The sequence below is a fragment of the Marmota monax genome, unplaced genomic scaffold (assembly GCF_021218885.2).
Source record: "Marmota monax isolate L192 unplaced genomic scaffold, Marmota_monax_Labrador192_F-V1.1 WCK01_AAM20220418_F8-fsc00285, whole genome shotgun sequence".
Classification (NCBI taxonomy): domain Eukaryota; kingdom Metazoa; phylum Chordata; class Mammalia; order Rodentia; family Sciuridae; genus Marmota; species Marmota monax.
In genome coordinates this window covers 913,874-931,917 of record NW_026695045.1, presented here as the reverse complement: position 1 = coordinate 931,917, position 18,044 = coordinate 913,874, and the positions used below count along the sequence as shown (strand labels likewise).

Genomic DNA, 18,044 nt, shown 5'->3' with positions numbered 1-18,044 from the left:
GAGGCCAAGAATGGGTGTGGACGGACCTCCAGGCAGGGAAGAGCCTGGGGCCCAGGTGAATGGCTGGCTCTGGTGACCAGAGGGTTGGATGTGTCCCCTGAAGCCAGGAGGGAAGGTGGAGGATGGGTGGGGAGGCAGATAAGCCTGCAGCCAGGGCCAGGCGGGAAGTCCAGGGAGTTCCCTCCAGACGGTTTTGCTAAGTGAAGATGAGCAGGTCACCTCCTGAGGCAAAGGGAGGTGGGCTGTGGTTGGGGAGGGGCAGGAGGGGCACAGGAGGGCTGAGATGGGGGGAGGGAAGGACCAGGGCTGCAGAGTGGGACCCACAGAACACGCTGGCACATACTGTGGGTCTCAGGTGGCCCAAGAAGTGGAGGCTGGTCACAGCCACGATGCTCTAACCCACGTGGTGACCTGCCAGGGCTCTGTGGACACCGGGCCTTGTTCCCTCCAGTGCAAAACAAACCAGGCACCCGAGGAAGGGTGGGAGAGCCTCTGCTCCAAAGTCTTCCCTGAAGGCATAAACATCCCCTAGGACCTCAGGGAGGAGGGGGTTGACCTCCATGGAGGTGGGGGAGGTGGGGAAGGGGACCAGAGAGTGGTAGTGCTGGAAACAGGATGTATGGATGGAGAGAGAGGCAGGAGCCCAAGCCCTGGGGCGTCTGCATGCCCTTGGGGTGTGGTCTGGACAAGAGCAGGCCTCTGTGGCTAGAGTGGACAGAAGACAGCAGGTGAGACAGGAGGCCCGGCGACGAGGCAGGCTTGCGCCTCTTGGTCAGCATCATCATGTATCCATCTCTGTGTGCAAAAGGGGTCATCTCTACTGCCCCATCCCAACCTCATGCCACTCAATGTCATAGGCTGTCACCATCCCCATTTCACAGAGTGGGGGGAAAAGCTCCAAGAGGCAAAATAAAACTGATCTTAGAGACATGGGTCAGGCCTGTGGCTCTGGACAGATAGCTGGGTTTAGAGAGTGAGGGGTCCCAGAACTGTCTGTCCACTGGCTCTTGCCTGGACAAGTCGGTCATTTCTGAAGCTCAATGACACCATCACCCAAGGGGGATGATTTGAAGATGAGGGTTATCTTGCCTTTGTGGGCTACCATGGGGGCCGATGCCCAAGGAAGAACATGGACATCGAGTGGCCACACCAGCGCCCTCATCCTGGGACCCCCACCCCTTCTTCATCTCCAAGCAGCTGTGTGACTTGCCAGGCCCCAGCCACTCCTGTTCTTTGCAGCTGAAGTGATTTCTGACTAGTGGATTCTGTTTTGTGGACAGTCTCTCCATTCAGGGTCCCCACACCCAGCTCATCCCCCTCCTTCAAGGCCAAGCAGAACAAAACCCATCCATCCAAGAGGAAAGTTCAAAATCAGCCGTAAAGTGGATAACAAACCAGACAGAGCAAAGACGGGCGGCATACGCTTCCCTGGGTAGAAGCACAAAATGTGGCAGATAAAATCATAGCCTCAGCGGGCGGATGGAAAACAAGACCCGGTGTCTTTTTTTTGAATCACTTAGGAGAAAGAGAATTATAATACCAATCTAAACTATGTTCTGTCTTCATGCGCCTGACAGATCAATTGTATACCATTTGTGAGTGAAAACAATTGAGAAAAAAAAAAAAGATTGAAAACTAAAAATAATCAGGGATGGGGGCAGGATAGGGAAATAAGCAATTTATGGTGGAATGACATCCAGCAAATTATGGATTTGCTCACTACTCAATCACCTCCCAGTCCCGACAAAAAGCAGCCCCCGGCAGAGTCTAGAAACACAGTAAAAGGCTGCTTCTAAACCACCCTGATTAGATCTAGACGTAGAGCAAGTGCTTTGTTCTAAGCACTTCTAAAAAGGACCAAATGGAATCAGCTTTAGTTCCCCAGTGGTGTGTTTGTCTCAACTGTTATCCAAGCCAAGCAAGGGGACGCGAGTGTGAGAGCAAAGCTAAATCGAATGAATCTGTGACTTACAGTTCTCTGTACCATCAAGACTCCAACCTGGAAGAGACAGAAGAAATCTGTTGGTTTCAGGAGCTTCAATTCTCATGGAGTTTAAGCAAAGTGGGGAGAGAGAGAGAGAAACTCACAGAGCAGGAGCATCAGCAGGACTCCCAGCCACATCTTGCCCCCTCGGGTCCACCCCAGCTGCATCCTGAGAGCCGGGAAGGTGAATGCACAGTTAGTGCTGCCTCTGGGCCATGCCTCTGGGGCAGAAAACACTTCCCCCTTTGCCACCGATGAAAAGCCGGTCCTGTGAAGAGCAGAAACCACTCTGGTAACTTCTCTGGCCGCTGCAGAGAGACTGGCTGTTCTCCTGGTCAGGTAATGGCGGCCATTGCTGGAAACCCAGAACAATGAGGCCTGGGCTGGCCTGATATCTCCTCAGGAAATGACTGGCCTTCCTGAGGGACCACAGAGTGCAGCCGCTTTGTTTAGGGGGAGAAAAAAAAGGCACCAGTGATATTTGCCTCCAGGTTCTTGACCCTCCCCGTCTCCCCAGGGTTTGGGGTCCCCCCTTCTGGTGGCAGGGTAAGGGATTCTTCCCTCGATCCAGCTCTACCCTTGTCTCGGTGGACACCCAGCAAGGTCTCTGCTTTTCCTGTGACTCCCCCAAAGGGGCTCTTTTCACACAGCATTAATCAGGTCTCTTGTCTTTCCTGGGCTAACTTTAAAAAAAAAAAAAAAAGTCAGTGTTTGTCAGAGAGAGCAGGGATCAGGGCAGCTGGGCTTGGAATTTAGGGAACTAGGAAGCCCTCACAGTGGGCTTTGGTGTGGAGGACACGGGCATCCCATGAGGTGCCCACAACTCCTAGAGGCCCCTCCAGCCAGCATCCCCAAACACACATACTGTACTGGGCCACAGGGAATTTCCCAAGATTTTAACTAGTTTCTTCCATTTCACCTGTTTCTGGCCTCCAGAAAAAAATCAGAATCTTTAAAAAAAAAAAAAATTTTTTTTTTCACTACTGGGATTAAAGCCAGGGGTCCTCTATCACTGAGTGACACTCCTAGCCCTTTTTATTTTACTTTGAGACAGGGTCTCACTAAGTTGCCTAGGCTGGCTTCAATCTGTGCTCCTCCTGCCTTGGCCTCCCTAGTCACTGGGATTATGCCATGCCCAGACTAAAGGTCAGTGGATGGTCCTTCCTAATCCATCCCTTGCTTACCTCTCTGGCCTGAACTCCTTCTTTGCTCTACGTTTTGGTTGATAAAATGCACAATTCCCACAATGCATTGTGGGTCTCTTCTTTTGCCAGTGTCCTCGCCCTGCCTAGGGGCCCTCCCCCTCCCTGGTGGCTAACTGCCACACATCCTCCCTAACTCATTTCGGGCACCAAACTCCTCAGAAATAGCCTGACTGGCCCGGACCATGCTGCCTCTCTGCGGTGCCCTCTCACCTCCCACGTCTTCCCTGTGTCTGACCCTGTCTGCAGCTGTCGGTGATAGCCCTCCTCCCCAAAATGGACCGCTGGCTCCTCAATGGCAGGGACGATGCCTGGTACCCAGTGGATGATCCAGGAAGTTAGTCAGATGGACGACTGTCTAGGTGAAGTTACTGTGTAGTCAGAACTGGATTCTCTCTCCTTGAGGGTGCCATGATCTTTCTGGAACATTGCCCTCTAGGACTTCCACGTGGTCAAGGAAGACACGTCTTAACTGGGGACGACAGGAGCCGGACTTCTCTGCCTCAGAGCAGGAACCAGACAGTGAAGGCTTCCAGCTAGAAAACGATTCCCCTCTCTGATGGTTCAATGACGGTTTTGCTTTTTGTGGTCAGTGTTTTGGTACTTGGGATTGAACCAGGGCCTCAAACGTGCTAGGCAAGTGGTCTACCACTGAGCTGCATTCCCAGTCTCTCTTTAAATTTTTATTTTGAGATAGGGCCTGAGAAACTAATGTGACTCCATTTTAAAAAATAAATAAATAACAGCAGCTTCTACCTCAAGGCCTGTCCTAAGGAAGGGGCGTGACCCTTGTCCTTGGAAAAACCCACAGAGCACTCCTAAGCACATACCCACCCTGCTGAGTTGTTTGTCTGTAAATAACAGGAGAGGTCTGCTGCGCCAGGTGTCCCTGACTCAGTGAGGCTAGGTGAGGACCCATAGCAACCCCCTAGCAACCACCAATCAGCATGAGACATGGAAAATACCTGGAATGCCAGATGACCCCCAAGTAGTTTATGGTGGTTGATAACATGTTGGGAAACCATGTAGTTTAGCACGTACACCCCTCGTGGCCTAAACCAATCAGTTCAAATGAATCCCCCCTCTTGTACTAACCAATCACCCCTACCCAACTTGTTCCCGCCAGTGAATGTGCTAATCAATGTTAAGAGTTGTTGTTTGATTTTCCTGCGGTATGGAATGATTTGCTGTGTGATGCTGTGATGCATAGAGTATCCGCTCAAAACCTATAAAACTTTACTGAACAAAGGACCAGGACTCACTCCCTGGGACTGCTGCATTGGGAACGGTTGTGAGTCCAGGCTCAAGCTTGCAATAAAGACTTGTGTGATTGCATCGAATTCGGCTCCTGGAGGTCTACTAGGGTCCCATGAATCTAGCGTAACAGGCCTTGCTAAATTGCTGGATTGAATTTGTGATCATCTGCCTCAGCCTCCCAAGTAACTGGGATTATAGGTGTGCACCACTGTGCTGTCTTCAATGGAAGTTTTTTTTTTTTTTTAATTTCTTCTTTTTAGATATACATGGAAGTAGAGTGTATTATTATTATTATTATTATTATTATTATTAGGTTCTGGGGATTGAACCCAGGGCCTTGTGCATGCGAGGCAAGCAGCTGAACTATATTATATCCTTAGCCCATTAGAGTGCATTTTGACATATCATATATACATGGAGTATAACTTCCCATTCTTGTGGTTATACATGATGTGGAATTACACTGGTTGTGTATTCACATATGAACATAAGAAAGTCATGTTCAATTCATTCTACTATCTTTCTTATTCCCACTCCCCTCCCTTCCCTTCATTCCCCTTTGTCTAATCCACTGAACTTCTATTCTTCTCGCCACCCTCCACCCCCATGTGTGTTAACATCCCCATTTCAGAGAGAGCATTCGGCCCTTGGTTTTTGGGGATCAGCTTATTTCACTTAGCATAATAGTCTCCAGATTCCACATTTTCTTAATCTATTCATCTGTTGAAGGACACTTAAGTTGGTTCCATAGCTTAGCTATTATGAATTGAGCCACTGTAACATAGATGTGGCTGTAGTATGTGGCTACAGTATCATCACTACAGTATGCTGATTGTAAGTCCTTTGGGTATAAACCAAGGAGTGGGATAACTGGATCAAATGGTGGTTCCATTTCCGGTTTTTTTTTCTTTTTGCTTTTATAAATTAATTTACTCATTTTAAGATTCTTGAGCATGTAGTCTAAGCCAGGCAATCTGGTACATACAAGAATTCAGTGGTTAAATATATTACAAAGTTAGTGCTATCAGGACACATACTGTAATGGTAGAGACTGATAATATGTTAAAAATCAATACAGTCAAATAAAGAAAGAATATTAATTTCAGTCCATTAAAAGCTATCCCAAAGAATATATAATGTTAAAAACCGAAGAAAATACTGAAAGGTTTCCTGAGACCGAAATGATTTTCAAAGTAATCTCCATATTGCTTTCCAGAGTGGTTGCACCAATTTGCAGTCCCACCAGCAATGTATGAATGTGCCTTTTTCCTTACACCCTCACCCATTTATCATTACTTGTATTCTTGATAATTGCCATTCTGACTGGAGTGAGATAATATCTCGGTATAGTTTCAATTTGCATTCCTCTAATTGCTAGAGAAGTTGAACATTTTTTCATATATTTGTTGACAATTTGTATTTCTTCTTCTGTGAAGTGCCTGTTCAGTTCCTTTGCCCATTTATTGATTAGGTTGTTTGTAGGGGTGGGGGGGCAAGGTTTTTGAGTTCCTTGTGTATCCTGGAGATTAATCCTCTGAGTTGCAAGTGACAAAGATTTTCTCCCATTCTATAGGCTCTCTCTTCACACTCTTGCTTCCTTTGCCATGAAGAAGCTTTTTAGTTTGATACCACCCCATTTACTGATTCTTGATTTTACTTCTTGAGCTTTAGGAGTTTGGTTGAGGACCTGATGGAAAGGTGGGCCTACATTTTCTTCTAATAGGTGCAGGGTCTCTGGTCTAATGTCTAGGTACTTGGTCCACTTTTAGTATAGTTTTGTGCCAGGTGAGAGATAGGGGTTTAATTTTATTCTGCTACATGTGGACTTCTAATTTTCCCAGCACCATTTGTGAAGAGGTTATCTTTCCTCCAGTGTATGTTTATGGTGCCTTTTTCTAGGATGGATACCTGTGTTTATGTGGGTTTGTCTCTGTGTCTTCTGTTCTGTTCCATTGGTCTTAATGTCTGTTTTGGCCAAGACCATGCTGTTTGGTTACTCTGTAGTATAGCTCTGTAGTATAGTTTAAGTTCTTGTATTGTGATGCCTCTTGCTTTGCTTTTCTTGCTAAGGATTGCTTGGCTATTCTGGGCCTCTTATTGTTCCAAATGAATTTCATGACAGCTTTTTCTATTTATATGAAGAACATCATTGAAATTTAATAGGAATTGCATTAAATCTGAATAGCACTTTTGGTATTATGGCCATTTTGACAATATTAATTCTGCCTATTCAAGAGTATGGGAGATCTTTTCATCTTTTATGGTCTTCTTTAGTTTCTTTCTTTAGTGTGCTATAGTTTTCATTGTAGAGGTCTTTCACTTCTTTTGTTAGATTGATTGATTCCCAAGTTGTTGTTGTTCTGGTGGTTGTTGTTTTGAGGCTACTGTGAATGGGACAGTTTTCCTAATTTCTTTTTCAGTGACTCATCACTGTTGTATAGGAATGCAATTGATTTATGGATATTAATTTGGGGTGGGGGGCGGTACCAAGGATTGAACTCAGGGGCACTCAACCACTAAGCCACATCTCAGCCCTTTTTTGTATTTTATTTAGAGAGAGGGTCTCACTGAGTTGCTTAGTGCCTTAGGCTGACTTTAAACTCACAATCCTCCTGCCTCAGGCTCCCAAGCTGCTGGGATCACAAGCCTGCACCATCATGCCTGGCTGTATGTTAATTTTATATCCTGCTATTTGCTGAATTCATTTATGAGTTCTAGAAATTTTCTGGTGAAGTTTTCTTTTCTTTTCTTTTTCTTTTTTTTTTGTCTTCTAAATATAGAATCATGTCTTTGGAAAATAGGGATAGTTTGAGCTTTTCTTTTCCTATTCATATCCCTTTCATTTATTTCTTTTGCCTAATTGCTCTGGCTGGAGTTTCAAGGACTATGTTGAATAGAAGTAGTAAAAGAGGGCACTTTGTCTTGTTCCAGTTTTTAGAGGAAATGCTTTTAGTTTTTCTCAATTTAGAATGATGTAGGACTCAGGTTTAATGTATATAACTTGTACAATGGTGAATTATGTTCCTACTATCCCTTTTTTTTAGTATTTTGAATATGAATGGATGCTGTATTTTGTCAAATGCTTTTTCTGCATCTATTGAGATAATCATGTAATTCTTATCTTTAAGTCTATTGATGCGGTGGATTATGTTTATTGATTTCCATATGTTGAACCTTGCATCCCTGGGATGAACCCCACTTGGTCATGGTATACTATCTTTTAAATATATTTATGTATGCAATTTGCCATTATCTTATTAAGAATTTTTGCATCTATGTTCATCAGGGATATTGGTCTGAAGTTTTCTTTCCTTGATGTGTCTTTGTCTGGCTTTGATATCAGATTGACACTACCTTTGTAGAATGAGTTTGGAAGGGTTCTCTCCTTTTCTATTTCATGGAATAATTTGAGGAGGATTGGTGTTAGTTATTCTTTGAAGATATGGTAAAACTCAGCTGAGAATCCATCTGGTCCTGGGTTTTTCTTGGTTGGTAGGCTTTTGATGGTGTCTTCAATTTTATTGCTTGAAATTGATCTGTTTAAATTTTCTATGTCCTCCTGACTCAATTTGGGTAGGTCATAAGTCTCTAGAAATTTGTCAATGTCTTCAATACTTTCTGACTTATTGGAGTAAAATTTTTAAAATAGTTTCTGATTATCATCTGTATTTCAATAGTGTCTATGGTGATATTTCTTTTATCATCACAAATTTTCATAATTTGAATTTTTTCCCTCTTTCTCTTAGTTGGCTTGGCTAAGAGTTTATCAATTTCATTTTTTTCCTAAGGACCAAAATTTTGTTTTATTGATTTTTTGAATTTGTTTTTGTTTGTTTCAATTTCAATGATTTTAATTCCTATCTTCTACTGCTTTTGGTGTTGATTTGTTTTTCTTTATCTAGGGCTTTCAGTTGTAATGTTAGGTTATTTATTCATTGACTTCCTCTTCTTTTAATAAATGAGCTCAATGTAACGAACTTTCCTCTTAGAACCACCTTCATAGTGTCCCAGAGATTTTGATATGTTTTGTTGCTATTCTCCTTTATCTATGATTATTTATTTCATCCCTGATTTATTCTGCTATCCATTGATCATTCAGTAGCATCTTTTTTAGGCTCTAGATGTTAGAGTACTTTCTATTTTTTATTTTTCTTTGATTTCTAATTTTAGTCCATTATGACCTGATAGAATGCAAGGTATTATCTCTATTTTTTTGTATTTGCTAAGTGTTGCTTTGTAGCCTAAGACATAGTCTATTTTATAAAAGGATCCATATGCTGCTGAGAAGAGAGTATATTCAGTCACTGATGGATGAAAAGTTCTATATATGTCTGTTAAGCCTAAACTATTAAATGTATTTTTTAGTTTTATAGCTTCTTTAGTTTTGTTTGGAGGATCTAGCCAGTGATGAGAGAGGCATGTTAAAGTCACTCAGTGTTATTGTGTTGATATCTATTTGAGTCTTGAAATTGAGAAGGGTTTGAATGATGTACATAGATGCTCCATTGTTTGGGGCATAAATATTTATGATTGTTATGTCTTGTTGATGTACACTTCCCTTAAGCAGTATGACCAAGTCCTTCTTTGTCCCTTTTGATTAACGTTGGCCTGAAGCCCCCTTTATCTGATATGAGCATAGAAACCCCTGCTGGTTTAACATGATCCATGCGAGTGATACATTTTTCCCTTTTACCTTTAGTCTGTGGATGTCTCTGCCTATGAGGTGAGTCTCTTGGAAACCTCATATTGTTGGGTTTTGTTTTTCAATCCAATCTGCCAGTCTGTGTCTTTTGATTGATAAGTTTAGGCCATTTTTAATGCTATTATTGAGAAATTATTTTTATTCCCTGTCATTTCTATTTATTTATGGTTTTTCATTTGTATTAGTTTCTTCTTTGATTGACTTTTCTAGTTTAGTTCCTCCCTTTGCCTGTTTTCAATTTTATTTGCCATTTCTTCTTCATGAAATATTTTATTGAGTATGTTTTGTATTGCAGTCTTTCTAGTTCTGAATTCTTTTAACTTTTTTTTTTAATCATGGAAGGTTCTTATTTTATCATCAGTTCTGAAGCTTAATTTTGCTGAATAGCATATTCTTGGTTGGCATCCATTTCCTTTCAGAGCTTGGCATATATTATTCCAAGACCTCCTAACTTTGAGGGTCTGGGTTGAGAAATTGGCTGAGATCCAGGTTGTTTTCCCTCTAAATATGACCTGTCATTTTTCTCTGGCAGCCTTTAAAAATTCTATCCTTATTCCATGTTTGGCGTTTTCATAATAATGTGGCTTGGTGTGAGTCTGTTGTAATTTTGTATATTTGGGGGTCTGTAAGCCTCCTGTATGTGACTTTCCATTTCATTATTAAAGTTTGGGAAATTTTCAGATATTATTTCATTTGATTGTACATTCCTTTTGTTTATATTTCCGAGTCTTCATCTAGCCTGATAAATCTTATATTTGGTCTTTTCATGTTATCCCATATTTCTTAGATGTTCTTTTTTAAAAAAAAATATTTATTTTTTAGGTGTAGATGGACATAACACAATCCCTTTATTTTTATGTGGTGCTGAGGATTGAACCCTGGTCGCTTCCGTGCTAGGCGAGTGCTCTACTGCTGAGCCACAATCCCAGCCCTTCTTAGATGTTCTGTTCATGATCTGTTAACATCTTTTCTCCATGGCCAACTTTATTTTCAACATTAGATGTTTTGTCTTTGTTGCCTGAAACTCTGTCTTCCAAGTGGTCTCGTCTGCTGGTGATGCTTTTCATTGAATTTTTAATTTAGTTTATTGATTCCTTCATTTCAAGGATTTTCAGAGTCTCTGTCTCTTTACTGAAGTGATCTCACTTCCTATATTTTCTGATTTAACTTCTTACATCATCCTTTATCTCAAAGATCAGTTTAACTATGAACATTCTAAATGTCTCCTCTGACATTTCTTCCAATATGGTATTGAAGAATTTTGTAATTAAAGTATTTTTGTTTGGGGGTGATTTGTTCCCTTGCTTTTTCATGTTGTTTATGTGTCTACCCATTTAACACTATGGATCTGAGGCAGTAGATTTCCCTGTGTACTTACAGTGTCCCTGAAGGCTTTGAGTACCTCACTGTTTAGAGGGAGACAAATAATAACAACATCCAATAGTATACAGCATTAAACCAAATAGCTCCTGCTGTGACATCTACAATGTTAATTGTCACAATAAACATAAATGGGGGCTGGGGATGTGGCTCAAGCAGTAGCGCGCTCGCCTGGCATGTGTGCGGCCCGGGTTCGATCCTCAGCACCACATACAAACAAAGATGTTGTGTCCGCCGAGAACTAAAAATAAAATAAATATTAAAAAATAAAAATAAATAAATAAACATAAATGATGTGGTCAATTATTGCCCACATTAGGTTTGCAAAAGGGTCTATAATTTCAAATGGTGGACAGGGAGAGAACAGAAACAATGTAGGATGTGATGATTATGGAAAAGAGAAAGAGAAAATAGAAGTAAAAAAATTAAAGGAAGAGTGAAAGAGAGAACAATCCAGATTGGCTGTTAGCAGTAGAAAAGAGAGTTGAGGGAAACAGATGAGAGAAAATATATATGAAATAAAAATTTAAAAAAATAAATATTGAAATAAAAGAATACAAAACAAAACCAAAATATACTAATTAAATATCCTAGTCCTCAAAATAATAATCCATGAAAAATAACTGATTTCAAATAATGCTGGAAAAAAAAAAAAAAGAAACAAATAGGAGTATGTATAAGTGTCCACGAAGCATTCAAGTCACAATTGGACAAAAAAAAAAAAAATTAAAAAATTTTTAAATTAAAAAAAAAAATCCTCCATGTTTAATTTAAACAATTAAAGAATTGTTTCTGTTGGAGTTCAAAAGATCCTTCTCAGCAGTGTTAGGTGGGGTTAGGAGCATGAGAGGAAATCCCAGAGGCAGAGCTCCTGGGGGTGGGGTTTAGGCTTATGTAGGCTCCAGATTCTTTCTTGAATGGCAACTGGCCTGGACATTTTAAATCAGCACCCTCTAGGGCCCAGGAGTTGCCAGTCCACAATCTCCCCTGGGTTCCACTCAGGCACTAGAGGAGCCAATACTTAGTCTACTCTGTCACCCACGGACCCTGTGTTTTTTTGGTCTCTCAGGTACAGTCTCCAAACTCAGCCTCTCCCACCCCCACTCTATAGTTTTTTGCGGGGCTACTGGGGATTGAATTCAGGGGCACTGAGCCATGTCCCAGCCTTAATTTGTATTTTTATTTACAGACAGCTTCTCACTGAGTTGCTTAGCACCTTGCTGTTGCCAAGGCTGGCTTTGAACTCACAATCCTCCTGTCTCGGCCTCCAGAGCTGCTGGGATTTCAGGTGTGCACTTTGACGGTGTACCTGTCTCCACTCTTTTGAAATCTGGGCCAGACTTGTCTCTCCCAGCAGGTCTGGGGGGGTGGATGGGTGGGTTCCCATGACCTGAATTCCCTGGTGTAAACCCCTCTCCATGTTTGATTTTCCCCTGGTCACTTAGGCACACTCCATGTCATGCAGTGTGGGTTTGCCAGGCCTGAATATTGGGCCAAGCTGAGGTTTTCCAGTTTTCGGTTCCCCAGCTGCTGGCCACCTCACCCCAGCTGCAACACGGTTCCTTCTCTGCGCTCCAGCAGCCAGGAGAGATGTACCCTCCTCCCTGCACAAGGATATCGTGTGGCATGACTTTCCATTTAGTCATGCAACGTCTTTGATCTCTGATCTACATGCACCCAGACACACCTCAGACCTCCTAGTATGTGGATTCCTTTAATCCCTTTACCCCTCCACCTTGCCCGTGGGAGGGACCCTCTGGCAGGCACCCCTGATGGCAGCGGCACTGGTGCTGGTGCTGGGGATCTGTTCTTATTGTATTCTATCCACCCTCCTGAATCCCTGATCTGCTTTGAATGTCCAGAATTCATTCCCAGTAAAGTTCCTCCCCCGTTTTTCCTTCCCCCACCTGCCAAGGAGCTGCCTGTCTGCTTTCTTGGTTTTACACCACAGAGCAGACAGGCCTCCTCCATTCCGCCGTCTTGAAACTCAGTGGAAGTGTTGGCAGGAGCTATTGAAGAGCAGGACTCACTTAACCCACCTATTTCTAAAGGGATTTCTCCATGGTACTGTTTATGTTTTGTTGCTGTGGTTTTCTGTCTCCGTTTCCCACTAAAAGCTATCTTCTTTGGCAGCCTACTAGAAACTGTCCCCACCCACTTATTGGAATGTCGATTTGGGACGAAGATGGGAAAACACCATGAGTAATAAATACTGACTTCAAGTGGAGATCTTTCGATATTGTAAAAATTCTGTATCTCAGAGTAACATGTCAAGCCATAGCAATAAATGTCCATATTCCAGTATGTCCTCTAAGTTCCCAAGTAAGCTTCTAAAACATAATACTTGTTTCCTGCATGATTATAATACTTCCAAAATATTATGAGAAAAATAAGGCTTTAATTTGAAAACAAATGTTAATATTAAAAAAAAAAAAGTAGAAGCAGGCATTGTATCACATGTCTGTAATTCCATCCACTCTGGAGGCTGAGGCCAGAGGATTGTAAGTCTGAGGCCAGCCTCAGCAACTTAGCAAGACCCTGCCTCAAAATAAAATAAAAAGGACTGGGGATGTAGTTCAGTAGTAGAGTACCCCTGACTCAATCCCCAGCAAAGAAAGGAAGGAAGGAAGGAAGGAAGGAAGAAGAAGCAGGTGGATAAAGAAGCATAAAATCTATGTGCCGCAACTCAAAACATGCACAAGAACGATTTCTAAATAGATAATTATCTGAATGTACAAATGAAGCCATAAAAGTTTTAGAAGAAAACATGAAAGAACTCCTAATTAGCTTGGGTTGTTGGAGGCTGGTTTCAGTATAAGTTAAAATCCAGAAACCATAAAATTTAAAAATTGATAAATTATACAAAACTAGAAAAAAAAAATATTTGCAACTCACATCATAGACAAAGAACTGACCTCCCTAAAGGGTAAAGAACTCTCAGGAATTAAAAAGATCAGTAGAACAATAAAGAAATGGGCAAAGGATTTGAGTAGTTTCCACAAGATAGGAAAAAGTATCTGAAATGTTTTGTTTTTTTTTTAAAGAGAGAGTGAGAGAGAGAATTTTTTTGATATTTATTTTTAAGTTTTCAGCAGACACAGCATCTTTTGTTTTTTTTTTTTTGTATGTGGTGCTGAGGATCGAACCCGGGCTGCACACATGCCAGGCGAGTGCGCTACCGCTTGAGCCACATCCCCAGCCCTGAAATGTTAAAAAGACAAAAAGAGACAGCATGTCTGCCCAGGGGTTACCTGTTTAAGGGTATAAACTGCTTATATTCATATAGGAATACATGACCAGTGTAACTCCACGTTACGTACAGCCACAAAACTAGGAAGTTATACTCCATGTATATATGATACACCAAAATACATTCTACTGTCATGTGTAACTAAAAAGAGAAAAAAAAATTTTTAATTTAAAAAGGGTATAAACTTTTGTTTGACTTGCATTTACTATAGATCAGGACATTTTCCAGGCAGAGGTGTAAACTCTTTTTTGTGTGGGGGAGGATAGTTACTGAGGATGGAACCCAAGGGCGCTTTGCCACTGAAACACATCCCCAACTCTTTTTTTTTTTTTTGAGACAGTGTGTTACTAGGTGCCTGAGGCTGTCCTCAAACTTGCAATCCTCCTGCCTCAGCCTCCTAATTTGTTGGGATTATAGGTAGGCACCACCATACCTAGAAGTAAGCGTAAACATTAAATGTGTGTCAGGGTGGTAGAAACTGGGCACCCAGGGACTTTTCATTGTTAACCTTTCTGCACTCTTGTTTTTTAGATGAAACTGCACTATCATTTAAATTTTTCATTAAGTTAAAATCTTTTGTCCAATTTTTAATTAAGTGAGTTTTTTTTTCCCTTAGTATCACATTTTTAGATATAGTTTTCTAGTTTTTAAATTATTTATTGTTTACGGTTCTGGGAATTGAACCCTGGCCTCTCACATGCTATCCCAGTTTTCCCCACCCCTTTTTATTTGCTTTTGAGGCAGAATCTCACTAAACCCAGGCTGGTCTCGAACTTGCCATCCTCCTGCCTCAGAATCCTGAATCGCAGGGATCACAGGCATAAGACGTCGTACCGGCTTGATCCCTCCTTTTCTGAGCAGCTGGGGGTGGGGTGAGGCGAGAGAGGGAAGGTGGGCTGACAGGTAACAGATGAACTGCTGGTCCAGGTGAGGCAAGCCTCCATCTATTTCAAGATGGTGGTGATTAGAAATAAGACACACAGGCTTCCCTCAGCCCATGGCCGCGGATCTGATTAACTTCTGAGAGATGAAGAGCAGGACCCATCCCCTGTCCACGGGGTTTGGGACACACCCCAACCAATGAGCATGCCAGTCAGAAGCCTGAGGTTCCAGTCTCTGTGGTTTGACAGCCGAAGTGTCTTGGGGCTCACGCTCCTTGACTATCAAGTAGGAATAACACCCCCGCCTGCCCACTGCTGGGTTCCTTAGGAAAGTCCCAACAAGGGCGAGCATCTGGACGCGCATTTAACCTTAAATTGGAAACCACAAAAGTAAAAGGTCACATTGCTTTCAGTGTCCCACAGAAGGCAGAGGAGTGGGAGCCTCGATGGGCAGGCAGCACGGAGCACTGCAGATTCCCCAGCAGGGACGGTGAGAGAGCACGGGTGCTGGAAGACGGGGCTGGGGCCCAAGAGAAGGCAAAGAGGAGGACGTCTATGCCTAGTAGGACATGTCCATAACTAGAATCTGCTGACCCCCGAGGCAGGTGTTCAGACTGTGGGACGGTGTCATCATCTGTCCTAGATGCTCGGAGCCGGGAGCCACCCAATTCACTTTCCTCGGCAGCAGTTAGAAGGGGGTGAGCAACCTGCATCTAACAGCCTCCTGACTCCATTGGAAAAGCTCTTTCAATATTGTTTTCATCATGATTTTTCCTTTTATTTTCACAACAATAGGAATATGATGACGATAAAAATGAAAACAAGGGTAATAATAATAGTTGGTGGTCTGGTTTGGGCCCCAGCCTGCCCCATCTGAAGGGCTGCTCCTAGGCCGGGATGGTGAGGCACACCTGTACGTGGTCCCAGATACTCTGGAGACCGAGGCAGGAGGATCGCCCGAGCTCTGAGCCTGAGACCAGCCTGGGCAGGGTGGTGAGACCCTATCCAAAAAAAAAAAAAAAAACCTTCTCATGTAACTCTAGCATTTTAGTGCCCTCAAGGGGGAGGACACAATGTTTTCTTTGAGTCCAGCATTCAGAGCCCCAGTCTGGCCCCTCATAAAGGGAGGTTAAGCAGAAAGGAGGCAGGCTGGACATACTAGAGGGGTTCACACTGTCCTTCCCTGCTGGAGGGCTCTCCAGGAACAGGGAACAGGACTGTACTGTGACTCATGGCCACAGGCATTTGGGTCTTTGTAGGCCGGCTCCTCCATAAAGTGAACAGGGCTGAGTCTGTGGCTCCGTGGTACAGCACTCGCCTGGCCCATGTAAGTGATGGGTTGGATCCTCAGCACCACACACACACAAACAAAAACAAAGTGTGTGTGTGTGTGTGTTTCCCATGGGCCCCTTAAAGTTTTATGGGCCTAGAAATGCGCAAATATGCCTCCTGGCCTAATGGAGAAGCTGGCCCTCAAGGCTGATCTGCCACCCAACAGCCCCAGGGGCCAAAGACCTGTTCTCTTCTAACCTGAGTGGCCCAGGTGTTGACCTAGGAAAAGAAAAGCTTCACCATGTTCCAGGCACTGAAGCAAAAACAGGCATTTGTGCAGTCTGTTCTCAAAATTACAAGCAACAATTTGATAAAAAAAGGACACACTGGAGTTCATTAAAAGTTTTTTTTTAAATATTGTGTCGCAAAGGTCACCATCAGGGAAGTGAGAGAATGGGGGAAAATATTTTGAAGTCTTATATTTGATAAGGGCCCAGGATCCAGAATATAGAAAAAGAATCTTACAATTCAATAACAAAAGGATAACTATTTTTAAAAATGGGCAAAGGATTAGAATAGGCATTTTTCCAAAGAAAATACACAAATGCTTAACAAGCATGTGAGTAGCTGACTCCACATTATTCGTCACTGGGGAAATGCAGATCAAAACCACAGTCAAATACCGGTTCACAGGCAGGAGGATGGCTCTAGAAGAAAAGCAGATGGTGAACTGGGAACGTAGAGCGCCTCCTAGCACACACAGGTCCTGGGTTGGATACCTCGCGCCATAAACAAAAAACAAGCGTTGGCGAGGATGTGGAGAAACAGATGCCGTACACGGCTGGTGGGATTATGAAAGTCATTTCCAAAGCCACTTTGGAAAGTGGTCTGGCAGTTCCTCAAAAGGTTAAAAATAGAGTTACCATATGACCCTACAGCAATTCCACTCTTAGGCAATCAATGTCTGTTGAGAGCCACAGCCCAGTCAGAAGGACGCCTGGCATATTGCCAGAGGGAATGGTTGAAAGGTGAACCATTGAGATGATGATTTGAGTTAAGCTGTATATAATTGCTGTGATGCTGGATTGATTGAGTTGTATATGGACCCTGCTCTGGGAATCTGCCTCGGGCGCCCTCTACTTTGGAGTTCCCGAGCACTTCTTGGGAGGGGTTGGGGAGATTGGGCGTGCCAGCCGGTGCAGTGCCGGTGAGAGTTGGGGAATAAAGAGTTGCAGTTTGAACCTACAAGGCTTTGTGGCGGCTCGGTTATTTGTGCCCAGCCAGACTGCGGCAAATGTCCACATAGAAACTTGGACACCGATGTCTACAGCAGCATCATTCACAGTAGCCAAACAGAAACAAGCCAGATATCCATCAACTGATCAATGGGTAACAAGATGTGTATGTCTATACAACGAGATATCATCCGACAATAGAAAGTGAGGTGCCAACACATGCTACGAATGTGGGTGACCTTGAAAGCACTATGCTAAGTGAAAAAAGTTTATCATGAAAAAAAAAAAAGCTACATCTTTTCCGATTCCATTTACATGAAACATCCAGAAGAAGCAAAAGTAGATTTGTGGATGCCTTAGGCTGGGGCTTTTGGCATGACGGCTAAACATTGGTATCTTGTGGGGGTAATGGGAAAGGTTCTAAAACTGATTACGGTGCTGGTTTCACCACCCTGTAAAGATACTAAAAACCGTTGCCTTTTACACTTTAGGTGAATGGTGTGGTCTAACGAAATAGATCTCAGTACAGCTGCTATTTAAACAGTCTCAGGAGGGAGGCTTCCCTCAGCTTCCTGTGGCCCCGTAGCCACTTTCCATAAAAGAACTGCAACTTATTCTCTCATAGTTCTGGATCCAAAATGAGGATGAATAGACCGAAATCAAGGTGCCCATGGGGCCGCACTCCCTCCGGAGGTGCTAGGAGATAACCCGTTCCCTGCCTTTCCTGGTTTCTGGTGGCTGCCGGCGTTCCTTGGCTTGTGGCTTCATCGCTCCCATCTTCAAGGTCAGCATCTTTGAATCTCTGTTTGTCTTTGCCTCGTCTTCTCCGGCTGGCTGTCAAATCTCCCTTTGCCTCTTTCTTTATAAGGATCCCTGCGATT

General features: G+C 43.0%; 1 protein-coding gene across 2 annotated transcripts in view; it reads right to left on the bottom strand.

Moving 5' to 3' along the window:
• Pecam1 (platelet and endothelial cell adhesion molecule 1) overlaps positions 1 to 18,044 on the bottom strand; it is a 73,988-nt gene that overhangs the window by 44,456 nt on the left and 11,488 nt on the right. For both annotated transcript variants that reach the window (XM_046427706.1, XM_046427707.1), the window contains exons 4-5: positions 2,089 to 2,252; positions 1,973 to 1,999 (exon numbers count right to left, since the gene is read on the bottom strand). In XM_046427706.1, coding sequence (XP_046283662.1) covers positions 1,973 to 1,999; positions 2,089 to 2,252 — 191 coding nt within the window. The remainder of the gene's footprint in view (positions 1 to 1,972; positions 2,000 to 2,088; positions 2,253 to 18,044) is intronic.